The sequence below is a fragment of the Empidonax traillii genome, unplaced genomic scaffold (genome assembly GCF_003031625.1).
Source record: "Empidonax traillii isolate 1590-97213 ecotype Southwest subspecies unplaced genomic scaffold, ASM303162v1 scaffold451:size1465578, whole genome shotgun sequence".
NCBI lineage: Eukaryota > Metazoa > Chordata > Aves > Passeriformes > Tyrannidae > Empidonax > Empidonax traillii.
In genome coordinates this window covers 385,547-402,910 of record NW_020955644.1, presented here as the reverse complement: position 1 = coordinate 402,910, position 17,364 = coordinate 385,547, and the positions used below count along the sequence as shown (strand labels likewise).

General features: G+C 51.0%; 1 protein-coding gene across 2 annotated transcripts in view; it reads left to right on the top strand.

The window, feature by feature from the left end:
• PLXNA2 (plexin A2) overlaps nt 1-17,364 on the top strand; it is a 158,156-nt gene that overhangs the window by 103,263 nt on the left and 37,529 nt on the right. For both annotated transcript variants that reach the window (XM_027895148.1, XM_027895149.1), the window contains exons 9-12: nt 2,297-2,411; nt 10,695-10,895; nt 12,666-12,762; nt 13,135-13,328. In XM_027895148.1, the coding sequence (XP_027750949.1) occupies nt 2,297-2,411; nt 10,695-10,895; nt 12,666-12,762; nt 13,135-13,328 (607 nt within the window). The remainder of the gene's footprint in view (nt 1-2,296; nt 2,412-10,694; nt 10,896-12,665; nt 12,763-13,134; nt 13,329-17,364) is intronic.

The window sequence follows — 17,364 nt, the reverse complement described above, 5'->3', positions numbered from 1 at the left end:
GTGGTTTTTCTAGGCATGCCTTCATTTTGGGTTTTAATTTTGTTGTGAGCCATGGCACAGAGCAGAGGCACAGGGATGACAGGAGCCCTGTGAGTCCTGCAGTCCCCCCTTGCTACCTGTGGTGGTCTCTAGCCATAATCCCAATGATTGCTGCCTCCTGTCGTGCTACCCCTCATGCACAACTCTGTCCTTAGGTCCTTGTCCCTCAGTCAGGCTGTGCAGCACCAGCCAGCACTTGCAGTCCCCACCAGGCTCTCCTGCATTCTCCTGGTTGGGAATTTGCATGAGGAATGGCATTCCAGGGACCCCTATTTTCACTGAGGAGCTGAGGTTTGAGTCAGGAGAGGCAATACATCCTTCCTGGCCTGTCATCTGGCTCCATGTGGCCCTGCCTTTCTCCCAGCTTGTGTTTTGGAGATAAAGTGCTTACAGGGTGGTAAATTCTGCAGCACTTACATCACACCGGACTCGTTATCAGGGAGTTCAACAAGGGCACGAGCCAGCCTGGCAGGGATGAATCACAGCATGCAAAAAGGAGGCAGCAATACAGGGCTCAGCCAGCAGAGAGGAGACATCTATTGATCCTGAGGCTCTTGACTGCAACAGGGAGGCTGTCTGGGGAGCAACCGAACCCTCTGGGGCTCTGGTGTCGGAGGGATGTGCCCCTGGGAGGTGGAATTAGGGAAAGATTAGGGGCAGGAGGGGTTTGGGGGTAGACAGGAACGGGTTACTTTTGCAGACTGGTCCTGTGAACCCTCCCATGCTGGATCCAGCTGTTGGGAACCCATAGGCTGAGGTGGTTCAGGGCTCAGGTATATGAGTTCTGTGTCCCCAGGGAGCTGCAGGTGGGTCAGGGAACCTTCTCTGTTACGTGTCTTTTAGTAAGGACTGGATGAGGTGGAGAGATGGCACTTTCTGAAGCAACAGAGGTTCTTAAGAAAGCTGGATCAAGATGAAAAAGCAAAGGTGGTGACCTGGTGTAAGTCTGGGAGCTCGGGAGCCCCTTGTCCCGCTGCCAGGGCTGGGCAGAGCTGAGAGCAGCAGCCAGGAAACCACAGAAACCACAGAGCAGTGAGAGGTGCCAAACCAAGCCATTGGCCTGGGTGGTCAGAGAGATCCTCCTCCCTCAGAGGGAAAACAGAGAGCCCCAGCAGTCCCAGATGGGAGTGGTGGCCACCAGGGCCAGGCCAGGTGAGGGCAGGTGGGCGAAGTGCTACAGATCCCACAGAGGCAGAAATGGGTCAGACAAATGAGTAATTAAATAAGCTTTGCAGCTCTTGATGTTCTCCCCCAGATTTGCATGTGCATGATTAGAATAAGCTTCCTTAGCTATTAAGGTCACTATGAAAGCATCAGAAGGAGAATACAATTGAGTTATTAAGACATGTTCTCGTGGCAGCACACAGGAGGCACTGCCCTGCTCCCTGTGCCCAGCTGGCAAGAGCCACTCAGACCTGTTTTGCTCCTTTCCCACAGTTTTCCTGCTTAGAGCCACACTCCCACTTCCCTGGTGATGCTCCTCTGTCCGTGCTGACCCTGGGATTGCTCCAGCCCATCACTGCCCACTCCAGGCAGCACCACAGCCTCTGGAGCCACAAGCTACAACACAGAGCTGAATCCCAGCTCATACTTCTGCCAGCAGATTGTCACCAGAACGCTGCCACGTGGCACAGAGGGGTGGCCTCGGAGATGGAGGAGGTGGCTGCTGTGAACATTAGCAGCTGTCACAGATCCTGCCTCTCTCTGGCAGCAGTTAGTGGGGAACAAAACCCACCCAGCAGTTTGCTGGCAGCTGGGCCCCCGAGGTCTGAAAAGGGTCTGTGTTCTCTCAAAAACATTTCATAAACAGTTAATTTTTTCCTGACATGAATCAAAAGGGCCTGCTGGACTCTTTGCACTCCGAGGCCAAGCAGAAGTGTTGCCGTTGACTTGAAGCATTCCTGACTTGTAAAACAACTGATCCCATTTTTTGCCAGGCTTGCCTTGTTCTCCACTTTCTAAAAACTGAAAAACCAAGCCTGGTTGGTGTCTGCGCAACGTCGTGCTTTATTTTATGCCAATCCAATGATGTGCAATAAATCCCAGCTGGCATTTTATTACGGAGTGAATTGTGAGCTTGCCTAAAGACACTTTCGAGCGGGTGTTTTCCCAGACCTGTTTGTTGTTGTTTGGTTGTTTTTTTTTTTTTTTGTCGTATCGAAATGTCCTCCCAGAGAAACTGTTTTCCCATGAAGGATTTCTGGCAAGGCCAGGGGATAACCTGTGTGTTTAAGCTCTCCTTTCTCTCCCCCCCCAGGTGCCTGTCCTGTGTGAACAGCGCCTTCCGCTGCCACTGGTGCAAGTACAGGAACCTCTGCACCCACGACCCCACCACGTGCTCCTTCCAGGAGGGAAGGATCAATGTCTCTGAGGTACCAGGCTGGTGTTTCATCCCTTTATTCTTTGCTTTTTCTGTGGCACAGGTAGCACAGCAAATGTTTATGTGGGGGTTTTTTGGCTCCCCGTGGGTCTCGTTGGCGTCAAGAAGTGCAGATGCAGCTCTAGAGGAGCTGAACAAGTGTCAATCTCACTGGAGTGATGTTCTTGAGCTGAACACCAAAGCTGACCCTGCCTCTGCTCCGTGGGAATGCCCAGGTTCATTAATGAATGACCCCTCAGGGGTCTCAAAGACTCCTCAAAACCCGGCACCTTCCAGCAGCTCTGCTGGTGTGCAGGGGTTTGTTCTGCCTGCTGGCCAGCAGCAGGTCTTGCTGGGACTGTTCAGTGGGTTGTGTTGGCAGGTCTGGAATTTATGGCAGGAGCCTGACTGTAAACTGATTAAGGAGGGAGTTACCAGTGTGCGCAGCCCCAGATTTTGGAAAAGAGAATGGATTCGGGTTCCAGTGCTTCGGACCAGGAGCCATCTCTCTTAGCAGCTCATAAAAGGTGTGGGGCTCAAATCCAAAAATGCTTTTAACAGTCAGAAGAGGCAGAGCCCGTTAATGGCTCTGCCAGCTCTTCTGGGTGTCCCAGGGCAGAGGGATCCGTGAAGGAAAGGGGTTTGTTAGTACAAATTCCTGATGGAACAGTACCACTAACCCCTTGGTCTGGGGTTCCTGCACCCCTGTCCTGTCTGATTCCCAGGCTGCTGCCTGCTCTATGTGTTCATGAAGTCCAGAGCTACAGCCTCTGATGCTAGCAGGGCCCTGGTTTTTGCCCTTACTGTTCCTACGTGAAGATTTGTATCACCTGAAGTGAGTGCAGGTCCTAAAGCTGAAAGGGGAAAATGGTTTAAAAGGTGCTTTGAAAATCCCGAGTGTCTTGGGAAGTGGGAAAAGCAGCAGTGAGGACATCTACAAGTTTCAGGAAAAGAAAGGAGAGGAAGGTTTGCCAGCAGCAAGACAAGCCCTTATGAGTGAGTGATGGAGACTGAGAAAAGCAGAAGGGATCAGTCAGTGCAGTAAACACTGAGCCGTTAAAAAGAAGTGACCAAAGCTGCCAGGTTGCCGCTAAACCAGTAGTAAACTTAACTCATGGGCCTCCCTGGTTAAAATGCTGCCAGGAGGCAAGGAGATGCGAGGCAAGAGACATTTATGAACTGCTTGTGTAAATACCTCAGTGGGAATCTGCCAAGATCTAAGGCGTGGGCAGCGTGACTGGGAGCAGGCACTGCCTCCATCAAGGGATTGGAATGAATGTCCAAGGAGAAGCATCCACCCCAAGGACAAACCAAAAGCTTTCTCAATCCAGTTCAAAGTCAAGAGACTTCCTTTCAACATATCAAGAGAAAGAAAATCCTTTGCTTCTCCTCCTCTTGAGTGATGTGGGTTTTTTTTCTCCTTCACACTCAAAGCGTCGCTGCCTTCCCAGGCTTTTCAGTCGGAGTTCTCAGCTCTATAGGTCTTCAACCCCGTGATCTCAGAAGTGTTTGACAAGTCTCTGGTAAAGTAGGACAATCCCATTATCCCTGTTTTTCTCCTGGGAGCACACAGGACTTGCCTGAGGGGAGGGAGTGGAGGAGCTGGTCCGTCTGCCAGTTCCTGCTGGGATCACAGGACTGTGGTGTCTCCAAAGGACTTCCTCTGTCGTCTTCATCTTGTAGAAGGTTGTTTCTCACCAAGGGGTGTTTTGTGATATCAGACACCTTCCTGGGGATTACTTTTGATAAGGGCTGATGGTAACCACACAGACCCCTGAACACAGGCAAAACCAGCCACCCAAATAACTTTGTTTGCTCAATTAAGGCCGAGGGATTGCACACAGTGCAGTGCTAATGCCTTTATGAGGGGCACTTCACTCCTGCTAACACAAATGTGAAATAGGTGCCTCGTAAAGAGTTTCCTCTCCTGAACCAGTTCAGATCACAATGTTCTCATTGTGTCGTGGCCTGATGCATTAGGCAGTTGTTTGTGCTTGCTGTCACTCCCCTCCCAGTGGTGTTTGGAGCTGGTGATCACCGTGGCAGTGCCTCAGCCCTGAGCCTGCTGCCCTACTTACAGTCCCCTGTGCCTGCCCTTACGTAAGAGTTACACACGTGTTTCACACGGGCTTGGAAATTTGCTCGTGCCTTTATATTTAATTTAAGAGAAAAATATCTTGAATATTCCCTTTTACTCCTGGCCCATCAGAATGTGTGTCCCGCTGGGATTCCATGTGTAACAAGCTGCCTTTGATGCTCTTAGGAGTTGTCTGTCCTGAGGAGGAAAAGGAGCTCGAAGCCTCAGCCACTTCACGAGGTGATGGGGGAAAGCAAGTCCCTCTTCATGAGCTGTGCGCTTGCTCCTTGCAGTCTTCTGGCTGTACTGGCTGAGCTAAATGCTGCTTTTTCGCCCTGCTTGCTGTGAAAATACGACTTAGAGAGTCTTTCCATTCCTCCACCTGCCCTGTCAATGGGCATTGTTTACTCAAATCGAAGGGCAGAACTCAGGGGCACGTGTGGAGGATGCAGAGGACAACCCAGAAGGTGGTTTGGTGCCTTGTCCTGGCCTGTGAAGCCATCAGTGACAACCATGGCCATTGTTGAGACACAGGGAAAGATGCCCCTGGACTGCCAGATCCCTGCTTTGCATCCTGCTCTTGTATTTGGAGAAGTGAAAATGTGGAAAACATTGTCTGGGGTCATTGGCAGATAAACACAGAGCAGCCCTCACAGCAGAGGGATCTTCCCGGACAGAGCTGGCTGTTCCTGGTATCCTCTATCCCATGGGAAGTTTCTGATGTGGGGTGAACCCAACTCTACTGAGTTCTCCATTTCCAGGTAGCCAATTCTTTAGGAATTAATAATTATATAAGCAACTATTTTCTCAGCCTTTTCTTAGTCTGAGGCTTCATTTGACAGCAGAAGTCTCTTGACTCTGTAGCACTGATTGTCTCACTTTCCAAAGCTTCAGATCAGGCCAGTGGTAGCATTTTAATGTGTCTGAGGTGGTTGGGTTTGTGTGTGTTCAAGGCTATAAGATGTCTCTAACTGTTTGGGACTTTCAGATGAGGAGAAAGGTAGAGAAATATATCCTCACACCCCATCCCAGTGGAGAGCTAGAACCAAATAAATCCTATTAGCTTCCCAGAATGTGGGATCCCGTCCCTCTTTGATGTCCACTATGTGCAGATAATGCCATTTCCACATGCAGGATGCTGATTTGGGGATGGAGCAGTTCAGATGCTGGGAGTTCTGTGCTGAGCCAGATTGCAGCTCTGGTCTGACTCCTTTAAATTCCCATTGATTTTAGAGCGATGCCTTTGCCCCTGGCTGTGCCCTTGGATGCTGAGTGCTGCTTGATGTGCCTTGAAGGGAATAAACCCAAACTAAGCCTTCCTCACGTCTGTCCTGACAGTCCCCACCCTATGGGAGCTGTGACGTGCAGGAGGTAACTCTGAACCACATCTCGGGCCACCCAAGTCAGCAAATGACTTTGCTGGGTCACATCTAACTTTGGAGAGATGGCTTTGCCTGGAATAGTAACAAAAAGCCCAGTTTCAGCAAAAATTAAAACTCCTCTCTGAGCTTACTGGCGTTTTTTTCATCCACAGCTTTGTGGGGTGTGTAACCTGCAGTGTTTAGAGGGGGAGGAGCCAGGCAGGGAAGAGCTCTGGATGTGTTCCTACCTGTAAGCAGCCCACGTGCGAGGGAATTGCTCCTGCCCTCACCTCTGGCACACAAATGGTTGTTTATGGGAGAGGAATCAGCTTTTCAGGCTTCCATGGCTGTAAATATCACGAATTAATGGAGAAGACCCAGGTTACAGCACGTGTGTTCAGCACAGAGCTCAGGACTAAGTGCTGTTGGGAAGGAATTTAGCAGGGAGAAAGGTCTGGCTCCAGCTGCCTTTCTTTCATGTCTGGTTTCTAAGGAGCAAGGTCTGCTCTCCTTTCCAGTGGCATAAATGAAGGATAATGTGTTTCCATGAGTGACAGGCACTGTAATTTATATCATTGGGAACACAACAGTGAGCCAGGGCTTTGCATTCACGTGCCAGATTCGTTTATGTTTAAAACTTTAAAATATGTGCAGCAAGTTAACGTTTGTGTGGTGTTTTTTTTTTTTTGTTTTTTTTTTTTTTTTTTTTTTTGAGATGAAAAGTAAGAAAACAGTCTATTTTCTGCCATTTGGGCTAAATCCCGTAGTCAAAAGAATTGCCTGCCATTTCTAAGCAATTTTTTCCAAATAAGAGCAAGGAGGTTTGACCTACTAAAACTGCTCAGTTAAACACAAATAATAACCATGGGTGCTCTGTTCTGCTCCAGAGACAGCTGCGGGTCTTTAAGGTATTTATAGACCTCAGGATCTTTGAGGCTAAAAAGTGTTGGAGAAGCAGAAAATGTCTTTGTAAATTGTGCGAGATGATACTTCATAGGCAGAATATTCCCCGAGAGTCTGTGCCACTCACAGACATCGGAGCCTTGTCTTTCTCCTGCAGATCTTCTGATTTGTGTTTGTTCTGGTATAGGGAAGTCAAGAAGGATAATGAGAGGATTCGACGTGTTTGTTTAGCAAGAGGAGGCGATAATGGCCTTTCTAACTCACTGCAGGATTTACTTCTCGTGAATTAAAAAACAAAGTAAACTGATTACGGAACAAATTGTGTATTCCACCGGCTGCAGGCTCCCTTTTATTTGGTATTTTCTGGGTGTTTAGCTCTTCCTGGGGATGAAATGCGGAATGGAGGGCCCAGGCTGAGCCCGACAAACCAGGGATGCTCTTGTTATTTAGCACCACGAGGGATTTTGGCCACAGCCGCACAGTTCTGATCCCTGCAGCAGGGACTGGTGCTGCCAACCACTTCCCATTCATCACAAAATTCTTGTAAATGGAATAAGCATAGACAGAGGCGTTGCTAAAGCTGATGATATACCCTGACAAAATAATTCATGCTAGCGCTGGCTTTTGGATCGGGGAGCAGGTAGAAGAGGCGGTGGATGGAGAAACCACCCTGCCAGGCTGTTCTCCTGCAGCATCACCCCCTGCAGCTCTGCGTGTGCAGTGTGGGACCAGGATGCTACTGCAGGAGCACCCACGTGAGACCCAACTCCTCACACACTCTCTGTGGGTGTGCAGGGATTTGGGTGTGCAGGGATGTGGCTGTGCATCACTGTGGCAGCAATTTAAAAAAGCAGATTACAAAAAAAAAAAAGAAAAAAAAAAAAGACCTGAAGGCTGAACAATGAGGCTGGAAGGGAAATGACACAGAGAGGCAGGAGAGGGGCTCCAACAAGGCAGTGACCTCCCAGCCCGCCTGTGCCCTCCGCAAGCCCCGGCAGCTCCCGCGGCTTCGCTCGCTCGTCTGATCAATTCAGCAGCAACTGCCCGCAGCAGTGTGGCTCCCCGTGAGTTTTCCATCTTCCTCCCTATCCCTCCATCCCAAAATGTGTATCCCTTATTAGTGTGATCACTGTAGCTGTCAGCCAACACGGAGTGCGCTCTCGGGCTGCCTTCCCTGCCTTCGCCGCCACCACCCATATGTGACATTTTTCTTCCGCTGAAACCAAAGGGGGGAGGAAAAAAAAAAGAAGTATCTATTATGTCCCACTCATCTCCACTGACGGCAGAACGATTTTTGCTAGCAGCATTTTCAGCACCAGAGAGCAGATCTGGAAATGTAAGTCCTCTCCCCGTGTCTCCGAAGGCAGGAGCGTTTCTTTAGCAGTCGCCTCACGGACGGCGCTGGCCAGGGAAGGATAATGGTCCATAACATATTCATTATTTTCAGGACTGTGCACTGAGGTTCTCCCACTGGTGATGTGACTGGAGATTTTTTTGTTGTTGTTGTTTTCAGTCATAATGGGATAAAAGATTCAGCGGCTCCAGGATGCTTTTCCTTCCAAACACGGGCGTTCCACAGGGCCGGGGACCTCTCTGGAGCGGAGATATTTGTCTCCTGTCGGTCCTCGATGTGACTTTGAGGTTAAATGCAAAACTTTAAATGCAGGCAGATACTGAGTGGAAGGTGGCACAGGCGTGTGGTGCATAAGGAGGAGGAAGGAATGTGTGTGCAAAATCAGCTTGGACGAGCTGGCAGTGGATGGGGAATGCCAAGAATCCTAGGAGTTTGCTGGTGGTAGCACCAAAGCTGAGCTGGGGGTTGGATCCACAGTACCAGAGTCTGTGGGAACCAGGTTATGCCATTCCCTTCCAGCCTGTAAACCCACTCCACTGCAGAAAAGGGATTTTCTTCCCACCCCAGCGTAGCCGCTTTCTGGCTGATGGAGTCTGAAATCACTCTTGGCTGTTAATCCGTGAAAGTCCCTGTTAGAAATAAAATAAAATATATATAAGGAAAAGTGCCACTAAAAAGGTTTATGAGGCAGCGGTTTAAGTTACTGGCTTCTCCAAACCAGGGTAAGCATCTGTTTCTCATTTACAACTCGCCTGAGCCAGCAGTGAAACAACATCCCATGGCCCTGGCTGTGAGCTGGAGAGAGAGTGTGGCTTGGCACAGGTTGTGGCCATCAGGGAGAGGTGGGGATTTTCCCCCTGGACACACAGCCCAAGTGGAATCCTGGTGAGGAGGGCTCTCCCTGCACTGCCACCAGGATGACTGCCTTTCATCACTAGGCTGGGTGGCAAAGGTCTTGGGATACCCGTCTGGGATTTGGCAGAGGGAAGGGAGACGTCAGGCCGTGTTTTCTAAAACTCCTGCTTTAGCTTGGGATTAATCATTTAGTGCCAGGTGCTTGCAGGTACTTAGGTATCTTGTTCCATTAGATCAAAGCAAATTAGAGCTGAACAGAATGTAAATACTTCTGATGGTCAGAGCCTTTGTCTCAGTCTGTTGCATTTCCCGCTATGGAAATTGAAGAAAAACTGTATTTCCTGGTGTGTTGTGCAGAGATAATGTTTAGGATGCTGAGATCTTAGGGGAGGGATGGCATGCAGTTACCAGGCACTCAGAGGTCATTTTTTTGTGGTTCATCTCAGGGTTTCATTTAGACATCTCGTTTGTGCTGGTGGGGAACTGGAGATCTGCTCGTTTGTGCAGTGGTGGTTCACAGAATCACAGCATGGTTTGGGTTGGAAGGGACCGTAAAGGTCATCTCATTTCACCCTCTACCACTAGCCCAGGTTTCTCCAAGCCCCATCCAACCTGGCCTTGGACACTTCCAGGGATGGGGCAGCCACAGCTTCTCTGGGCAACCTTTGCCAGGGCCTGTTCATCTTCCAGTGTTTGCAGGGAGTTTCCTTTTATTTCTCATACAGCATCTTGCACTGCAAAGTCTTGAGCTGCAGCAATATGAAAGCTTGCTACTCATTTGCAATTAATTACTTTGGCCAGATAGTGGCAGAAGTGAAAATAAATCACTCTTATCAGTGAAGTTGTGGCTGCCCCATCCCTGGAAGTGTCCAAGGCCAGGTTGGATGGGGCTTGGAGAAACCTGGGCTGATGGAAGGTGTCCCTACCCATGGAAGGGGATTGGAACAAGGTGTTCTTTAAGGTCCCTTCCAATCTAATCCATTCTAAGATTTAGAGATAGGAAGGGCAGTTCTGGTCAGATGCTTTGCCCACCCAGCTGGCAGAGGCACGAATCCCACCCAGGCACTCCTCAGCCAAGGGAAAGGCCGTGCCAGCCACAGCCCAGGAGCGTTCCAGAGAGTTGGGTGTGCATTTCAGGAAGGCAGAGGTGTTGGAGCGTGGCGAGGGGTGAGAGCAGATAGAGCAGAACTTAATGTCGCCTCAGAAATTAATGGCACGCTGGGCCTAATTTTCCTCCGACAGAGCAGAGGGGAACAGTGCCTGGTGGTGAGAGGGAAGCACATCCCAGGCTGATCCGTCTCACTCCACCGCAGCGCAGAGCCAAGGGGTGTGAGGGGTGAAATGGGATTAGGAGGAGGCCCAGGGAGTGCAGCCTGTGGCTGGGAGTAGCCTACCACCCTCCGGAGCAGAGCTGGAGCAGCTGATAAGGGGCTGTGCTGCTGCAGGAGGGCACGACGAGAGCCTCTGGCTCTGCAGATAAAACCCACGGCAAGCTCGGAGCGGGGAGGACACCTTGGATTTATCCCCAAATAGGGTGTTCCTCCTGCTGCAGCTGCAGGGAGGAAATCAGTGCCAGCCCCAGGGCAGAGGGGCTGTCGTGGGGGTTCCTTTATTCCCGCACTTAAACTGCAGCTGGGCTGGGGAGTGGCATGTCCTGGGCACTGGGGGTGCGCTGGGACATCAGCCCTGCCACCAGACCTGCACCATCACCACCGTAACCTCCTTCTCTCCTTCTCGCCCTGCCAGGACTGTCCCCAGCTCTTCCCCACGGAGGAGATCCTGATCCCGGTGGGAGAGGTGAAACCCATCACGCTGAAGGCCAGAAACCTGCCCCAGCCGCAGTCGGGGCAGCGCGGGTACGAGTGCGTGCTCAGCATCCAGGGCGTCATCCACCGCGTGCCCGCCCTGCGCTTCAACAGCTCCAGCGTCCAGTGCCAGAACAGCTCGGTGAGGGGTCGGCAAAAACTGGGTGTCAGCTCCAAGTAGGGGGAAAAGTCTTGGAGTTAAAGCTCATCCTGGATGCCAGGTGGGAGCAGGGCGCCGTGGACGTGCGAGGTGTTTCGTCACGGCAAAGATCCGATGGCTGGCGGGTTCCCTGTTGGCCTGCTGGTGGTCAGCGAGGGGAAGGGGAGGAGGAGGAGATGCAGGAGGTGTTCAGGCAGGCTAATTCACAAGGGGAGATAAGGAGAATCACAGACCCCTTATTGAGGAGCTGTCGAATTCCAGGTCACGGTGCCTGGATGAATAAAGTGGTGCTGAAAAGCAGGGAAGGAGGGGGAAAGGAAAACTGCCAGGAAAGAGAGAGCAGAGCACAGTGGAGAGATGGAAATTACCTGATGATGCTGCTGGAGCAGCAGAAAGGGGAGGATAACCTTCCTCTGTAGGATGAGGCTTAGCCCTGCCAATGGACCTGGCAGGATTTTACCCCAGAACACCCCAAAGTCACCACAGCAGGTACTTGGGGACACCAAAACATGTGTGGAAAATGCAGGCCACCCCCTACCCTGAGCCACAGCCCACGTTTGGGTCTCCTGTGACACTCTGGGATGAGCAGGTCCTTCCTCTCCTCACCATGTGCTCGAAGAGGTCCGTGGGCAGACAGGGCACGGGCAGTTTGTTTTAGGCAGCAGAACAGGGTCCACTTGAATATTCAGTGCAGATGGTCTTAAATTGTTAATGAAGTTTTGAATTTTTAAAAATTTCACTGGATATTTATACATCACTGGCCGTCTTTGGGCCTTGCAGCTCGGTGGATAATAAATGTATTAATACTATAGAGTACTTTTCCTATCCAAAGTGATTTATAAACATTAGGGAAGCACTTTTATTGCTGTTAGGCTAATAGGAAGTGGTAGGTAGAGGATGTAAGGGCAATTCTGAGCTCACAGCTCCATCACTTGAACAGAAGGTCTTGTTTCACACCAACTTAGTAAAACCCAGGCAAGGTGACTCAGTACAGCCAAATGTGAGTTCAGACTGTACAACTGCTGCACAGGGACAGTCAGAGCAGTCTGCCTTGCTTTAATCACCACCCCCTCATCCCAAAGAGGGTGGCAATGTTCACTCACCTTTTTTAAGTCTTTTTAGCAGCTTGGTTGACTTAGAGAGAGCATCAGAGCGGAGCCTCATCAGTGCTGGTTGTGATAATGGGAATTTCAGCATACACTGGGAATTCAGCTGAAGCATCCACATTCACTCAGCCACGGCCCCCAGGGTGTCCATAAGAAGGGCAAGAATTCAAGCCAGTGCTACCCTAGTCTAGGCTGAAGCAGTGGCTGAGAAAGGACCTCTCTGCACCATCTATTTTTGCTCAGATGTTGCCTGTTCCATCAGCCAGAGCTCTGCAGGGGGATTTTTTACCCACTCACGCTGGGGTGCAGAGTGACTGTGGAAGAAGACAGCCTGAAGGCAGCAGTCCCAGCCTGACTAACTGGAGGGGCTGTATTGATAAGCTAGAGACAGAGTGACAAGAGCAACCACTGTGAGTGGAATAATTAATCTATTACCTCTCACAAGGACTAGATCTGATTTAATTATCTCTTCCCGGTGAGGAGAAGGGAGTCAAAGCAGAACCCTGGAGTTTGAAGTGTAGAAATGTGGTGTCTCAGGCTCCAGCAGATGTTTTTAAGCAGAGAATAACGATGGTTTCTTTCACAAACCTTCTTTTTCTGTTAGAGTGGTTCTCCCAGACATTTAAATCTTGGTCTTCTCCTGCAGTACCTCTATGATGGGATGGACATCAGCAACTTGGCCGTGGACTTTGCCGTGGTTTGGAATGGGAACTTTGTTATTGACAACCCGGAGAATCTGAAAGGTAATTAGTTAATTAATCTGAAAGGTAACGTCTGCTTGGATTGGCTTTGAGCCACGGGCAGGAGGGTGCAGGTGGGGACTGGAGAGGGGCTGTTGGGGCATTGCAGTGTCTGTGGCCACAGGCAAGGCATGTTTTGATCCTTGTGGATCTCCCTGTGGATGGGAGCAGCTCACAGCTCCACCGCTCGTGCTGCCCGCTAAGCCCCGCTGATCCCAGCGTGGCTTTGGAAAACCACCTTTTGGAAGCCACCCTGTGGCTCGTTAAGCCAGGACTCAGCACGTGCTGTGGGTTGTGAGTCCGAGAGCAGCTGCAGGCCGGGGGAATGTCTCAGTTCCTGACCCTGCCCTGCCTGTGCCTCCCCTCTCTCCGCAGTGCACCTGTACAAGTGCGCGGCCCAGCGCGAGAGCTGCGGGCTCTGCCTCAAAGCCGACCCCAAATTCGAGTGTGGCTGGTGCAGTGGGGAGGCCAAGTGCACCCTGAGGCCCCACTGCAGCTCCCCCTCGGCCCAGCCCTGGCTCGACTGGTCCAGCCGCAACGTCAAGTGCTCCAACCCCCGCATCACCGAGGTAAGAGCCCGCTGGTGGCACGGGGTGTGCTGAGTGGGAAGGGACCCACGAGGATCCTCCAGTCCAACCCTTAACCCTGCACAGGACCATCTCATGTGCCTGAGGGTACCATCCAAATGCTTCCTTGAGCTCTGGCAGCCTTGGGGCTGTGCCCACTGCCCTGGGGAGCCTATTCAGTGCCCAGCCACCCTCTGGGGAAGAACCTTTTTCCAAAATCCAAGCCGAACCTCCTGTGACACAACTTGAGGTGAGGCCACCCCAGGGCAGAGCAGAGCAGAGCAGGACAATCCCCTCCCTGATGCCCCCCCCCCAGGACATGGTTGACCCTCCTGGCTGCCAGGGCACTGCTGACTCCTGGCCAACTTTCCATCAACCAGGACCCCCAGATCCCTTTCTGGCGCTGCTTTCCAGCCTCTCATCCCCCAACCCATCCATATATCCTGAGTTTCCCCATCCCAGGTGCAGAATCCAGCACTTCCCCCCTTCCCCTGCCTCCTTCCAGGCTGGATTTGGGCCGCCCCTTGTCTTGCCTGACAACCTTCCATTGCCCACCTGATGCCAGAGAACAGGAATAAAACACTTTAGCACTTTTTCAGGCAGTCTATGGCACGTGGCCAGGTGTGCAGCCCTGCCCCACCGGGCAGCTGGCACTCGCCACCGGTGTCACCAGCGCCGGGGTGACCGCCACGGACGGCTGCGAGAATGCTAATTAAACCAGGGAGCTAATTATTCCATAGCTGATGCCTCTGATATTTCTGTTCAGGCCACCAAGGGATGCAGAATGTCTCCCAGGAGCGTTTTTTTTTACCGGTAAAAGTGCGCTCGGTCTGTTAACGCCGCTATTAGGAGTGCCACTCTTATCAGGTGGGAATGAAGGAAGGTTTTTGGGTTCTCAGTTAATTAAATCCCGAAAAAAAAAAAAAAGCCTCCCTTGCACTGACCATGTGTCCATACTGCAGAAGGGTGTGATAGTGCTGGATTGAAGGGGCCTCTTCCTCGTGGCAGGGCAGGAGCAGGGCTGCTCAGCACGCACAGGAAAGCGTTAAGAAGCGTTGAGAATCCTTTCCCTGTTTGGTTGATTTGTTTGTTTTCCAAGTCATAGGTGTCTTACCAAGAGATCAAATGAGCCTTAAAGCTTGCCTGGATATTCTCCTTGTCCTGCCAGTGGACAGAACCCAAACTTCACTAATCCAAGTGCTCTTCTGCTGCACAAGGTTGTGCTACAAGGTGCATGAAACAAAACAGCCTCTGCCTGGGATTTTTTTCACCATAAACCCTTCAGACAGCTGTAACATTGAAGAAATCTTGGAGTTATTTCTTTCCCCCTCCTTGAGCTAAGCAGAGAAGGGGAGAAACACTCAGCTCCAGCCACCAAGTGACTTGCATCTCAGCGGTGCCAGGCTGGCTCTGGCAGCTGGCTGCAGGCATGGCACTGCCACCAAGTGTTTTATCACTGCCCAACTTGAAAGCAATACTTTTGGGCTCTGTCCAAGGAGAAAAGAGCAGAGCTTTGCTGCTGTTACACATGCCTTGTCTCCACGACCAGGTCTGTGTCTCAGCCTTCAAAGCGGGGAGCGTGGGGTGCCTCACTGGGGGATGTTTGGAGTCTCAGGAGATTGCCCTGAGTGGATTTGTAGATGAGAGAGTGGAGTAGGGGGTGTCTGTGCTTTTGTTGGCTTATTCCACAGTGAGATGAGCAATGAAAAATCCAGGTTTCAGGGGGTTGTGCTGTCCCATGGCTCTGCTGACCCTGGCAGAGCTGTGAGCTGCTGTGTTTTTATGACAAGTCTTGTGGTGTTTGGTGTTTTCCCTTGGACTCCACCTTTCTCCTTATGAATTCACAGCTTGCTTTTTTTTTTTTTAAATGAAAGTCAAGTTTGCAGTTGTAGAAAAGAAGGAGGAAAAGCAGAGGGGAACTAGTGACCTCTTCTGTGTGCTTTGAGATCCACTGCTGGGAAGGGCACTGATAGGGCTGAACACTCGGGCAGAATTTTGCAAGGTTCTTGAGCAGTAGAAACCTCCCAGGGTCTATATTCCTAAATTCAACCCTTTCAACAGCCTGGTTAAACTTCTCTCATCCCCTTTCCCCTCCAGTAAAATGTGTGAGATTGTGTAGGAGACTACAAGACCTTTCCAGCCTTTGTTGCTGTTGGGTCCTTTTCTGGCACCTGAGTTTTTTCAGGATTTTGGTACCATTTTGCACTGCCCAGTGCTGCAGAGCTGGGAAGCTGGGAGGAGAACACCCTGCCCTGCTGGGACCCAGCTGGCAGATTCAGAGCTGGCACTGGTGACACATCCTCCATCCTGCAGGCACCAGCATTGACAGTCTCAACTGGGGAGCAGTGTTTGGTCTCATACTGGGGTTTGCATCAGACTCAGCCTAGAGAAACCTTTAATATGGGCTGTTTTCCACTCTTTTTTGCTTCATCTGGCCAGGTTCACTCTTTCTGACAAGCCTGAGGTCAAGGGCCTGTCTCCCAGGCACCAGTGCCTTCGGGGGATGCATAAGTAAGAAGAAATTGTGTTTTGATAGTTATAAAACTAAATGAGCAGTGGGATATTTGCAGTTCTTTTGCTAACTGAGAGGCTCTGCCGTCACCAACAGTGTCCCTTCACCAGCTTAAAACTTCCACATGGCCTGTGGTCTTAGCAATAAATAAATAAAAATCAGCTTTCTGGCAAACAAGCGGCACTCTCATCTCCTATTCATTTATTTGCAGGCCTCATTAATATAACATCGGTGCAACAAACAGCTGAGGGGGGGGGCAGTGTCAGGCTGAATAATGGAGTTGCTCTGCTGAGATAACAATTAGGTTCTGAATGTGCTATCAGCTGAGGCAGAGACAAGGAGGGATCATGCTGGGATGACAGTGCTTGTGTGCCGGTTCCCCTCTGGGCTCATCAGCTGGGATCCAGAGAGCTTTGAGCAGGATGAAAAAAGACAAAGAGGATGAAGGTGGATGAGGTTTGGGGTTATTGCCACGGATTCAGCAGCCAGGGTGCTCTGTCTGCGCCCTGACAGATGCCAAGTGGTTGTTGTGCGGAGCGGTCACCGGCTCGTGGCTTCTCTGCAGCTCCAGAGGGAGAGCTCCATCCAATTCACAGCCAGCCCTGCCTCCAGGTCTCCCTGTCTCCAGGTCTCCCCCTCTCATCACAGACTTCTTCTGGAGGCTGCTTGATGTCAGAAATGCTGAACGATGCAACCAGCAAGATGTGAGGCTGGGAACGTTCATCCCGCGCTGTTATAACAGTGTCTTCTGCAGGCTGGGGAGGGAAGGGTGCTAGAACTGTGCTGGGGCTCCTGGGCCCCTGGGATCCCTTGGACTGCAACCTTGGGAATCCCTGGGATCCCCTGGGTTCCAACCTTGATGATCTCTGCCTTGGTTTCAAGTAAGCAGCAGCAAGAAAAATGCCTGGAGCATCTGCATCCCTTCCGTGATGCAAGGGCAGGGTGTAGGGGTGACCGAGCTCCTACCACCACTCATTTCATCTGCATGCTTGGAACCTTTTTATGAATAATACAGAGCTGCATACCTGCATAAATACTTCCCCTGGGCAGCAGGAACAGGCATCATTAGAGGTGGTGGATGGCAGATTTGTCCCATGTGAGGTGGGGCTGATGCAGAGGGGAGAGGTGACCTGCTCTGAATAATTCTGCCTCCCATACCCCACTCAGATCTCAGTGACTTCCAAACTGCTTCAGTTTAACAAACAACCTAAAAAACTTCCAGCAGATTCCTTAAAGTAAATGTACAATTCCTGGTAATGGCCTTGGTTTTCTTCAGCTGCCCTTTGCAGGTTTTTTTTTCATCCTCCGCAGACCTCTGAGTGAAAAGCCAGTCTAGTAAAGTGATTTTCTTGAAATTGGGGAATATTTCTTCCTAATCCTGTCTGTCTCGGATCGGAAATCTGGACTGTCACCAGCCAGCCCTGCAGCCTGAGCAGCTCCCAGCACAGCCAAGCCAGGATTAAGGCAGAGGAAGGGCTGGCTTTGCTGGAGGTGCCTCATCCATGAATCCTCACCCCACTGAAGGGC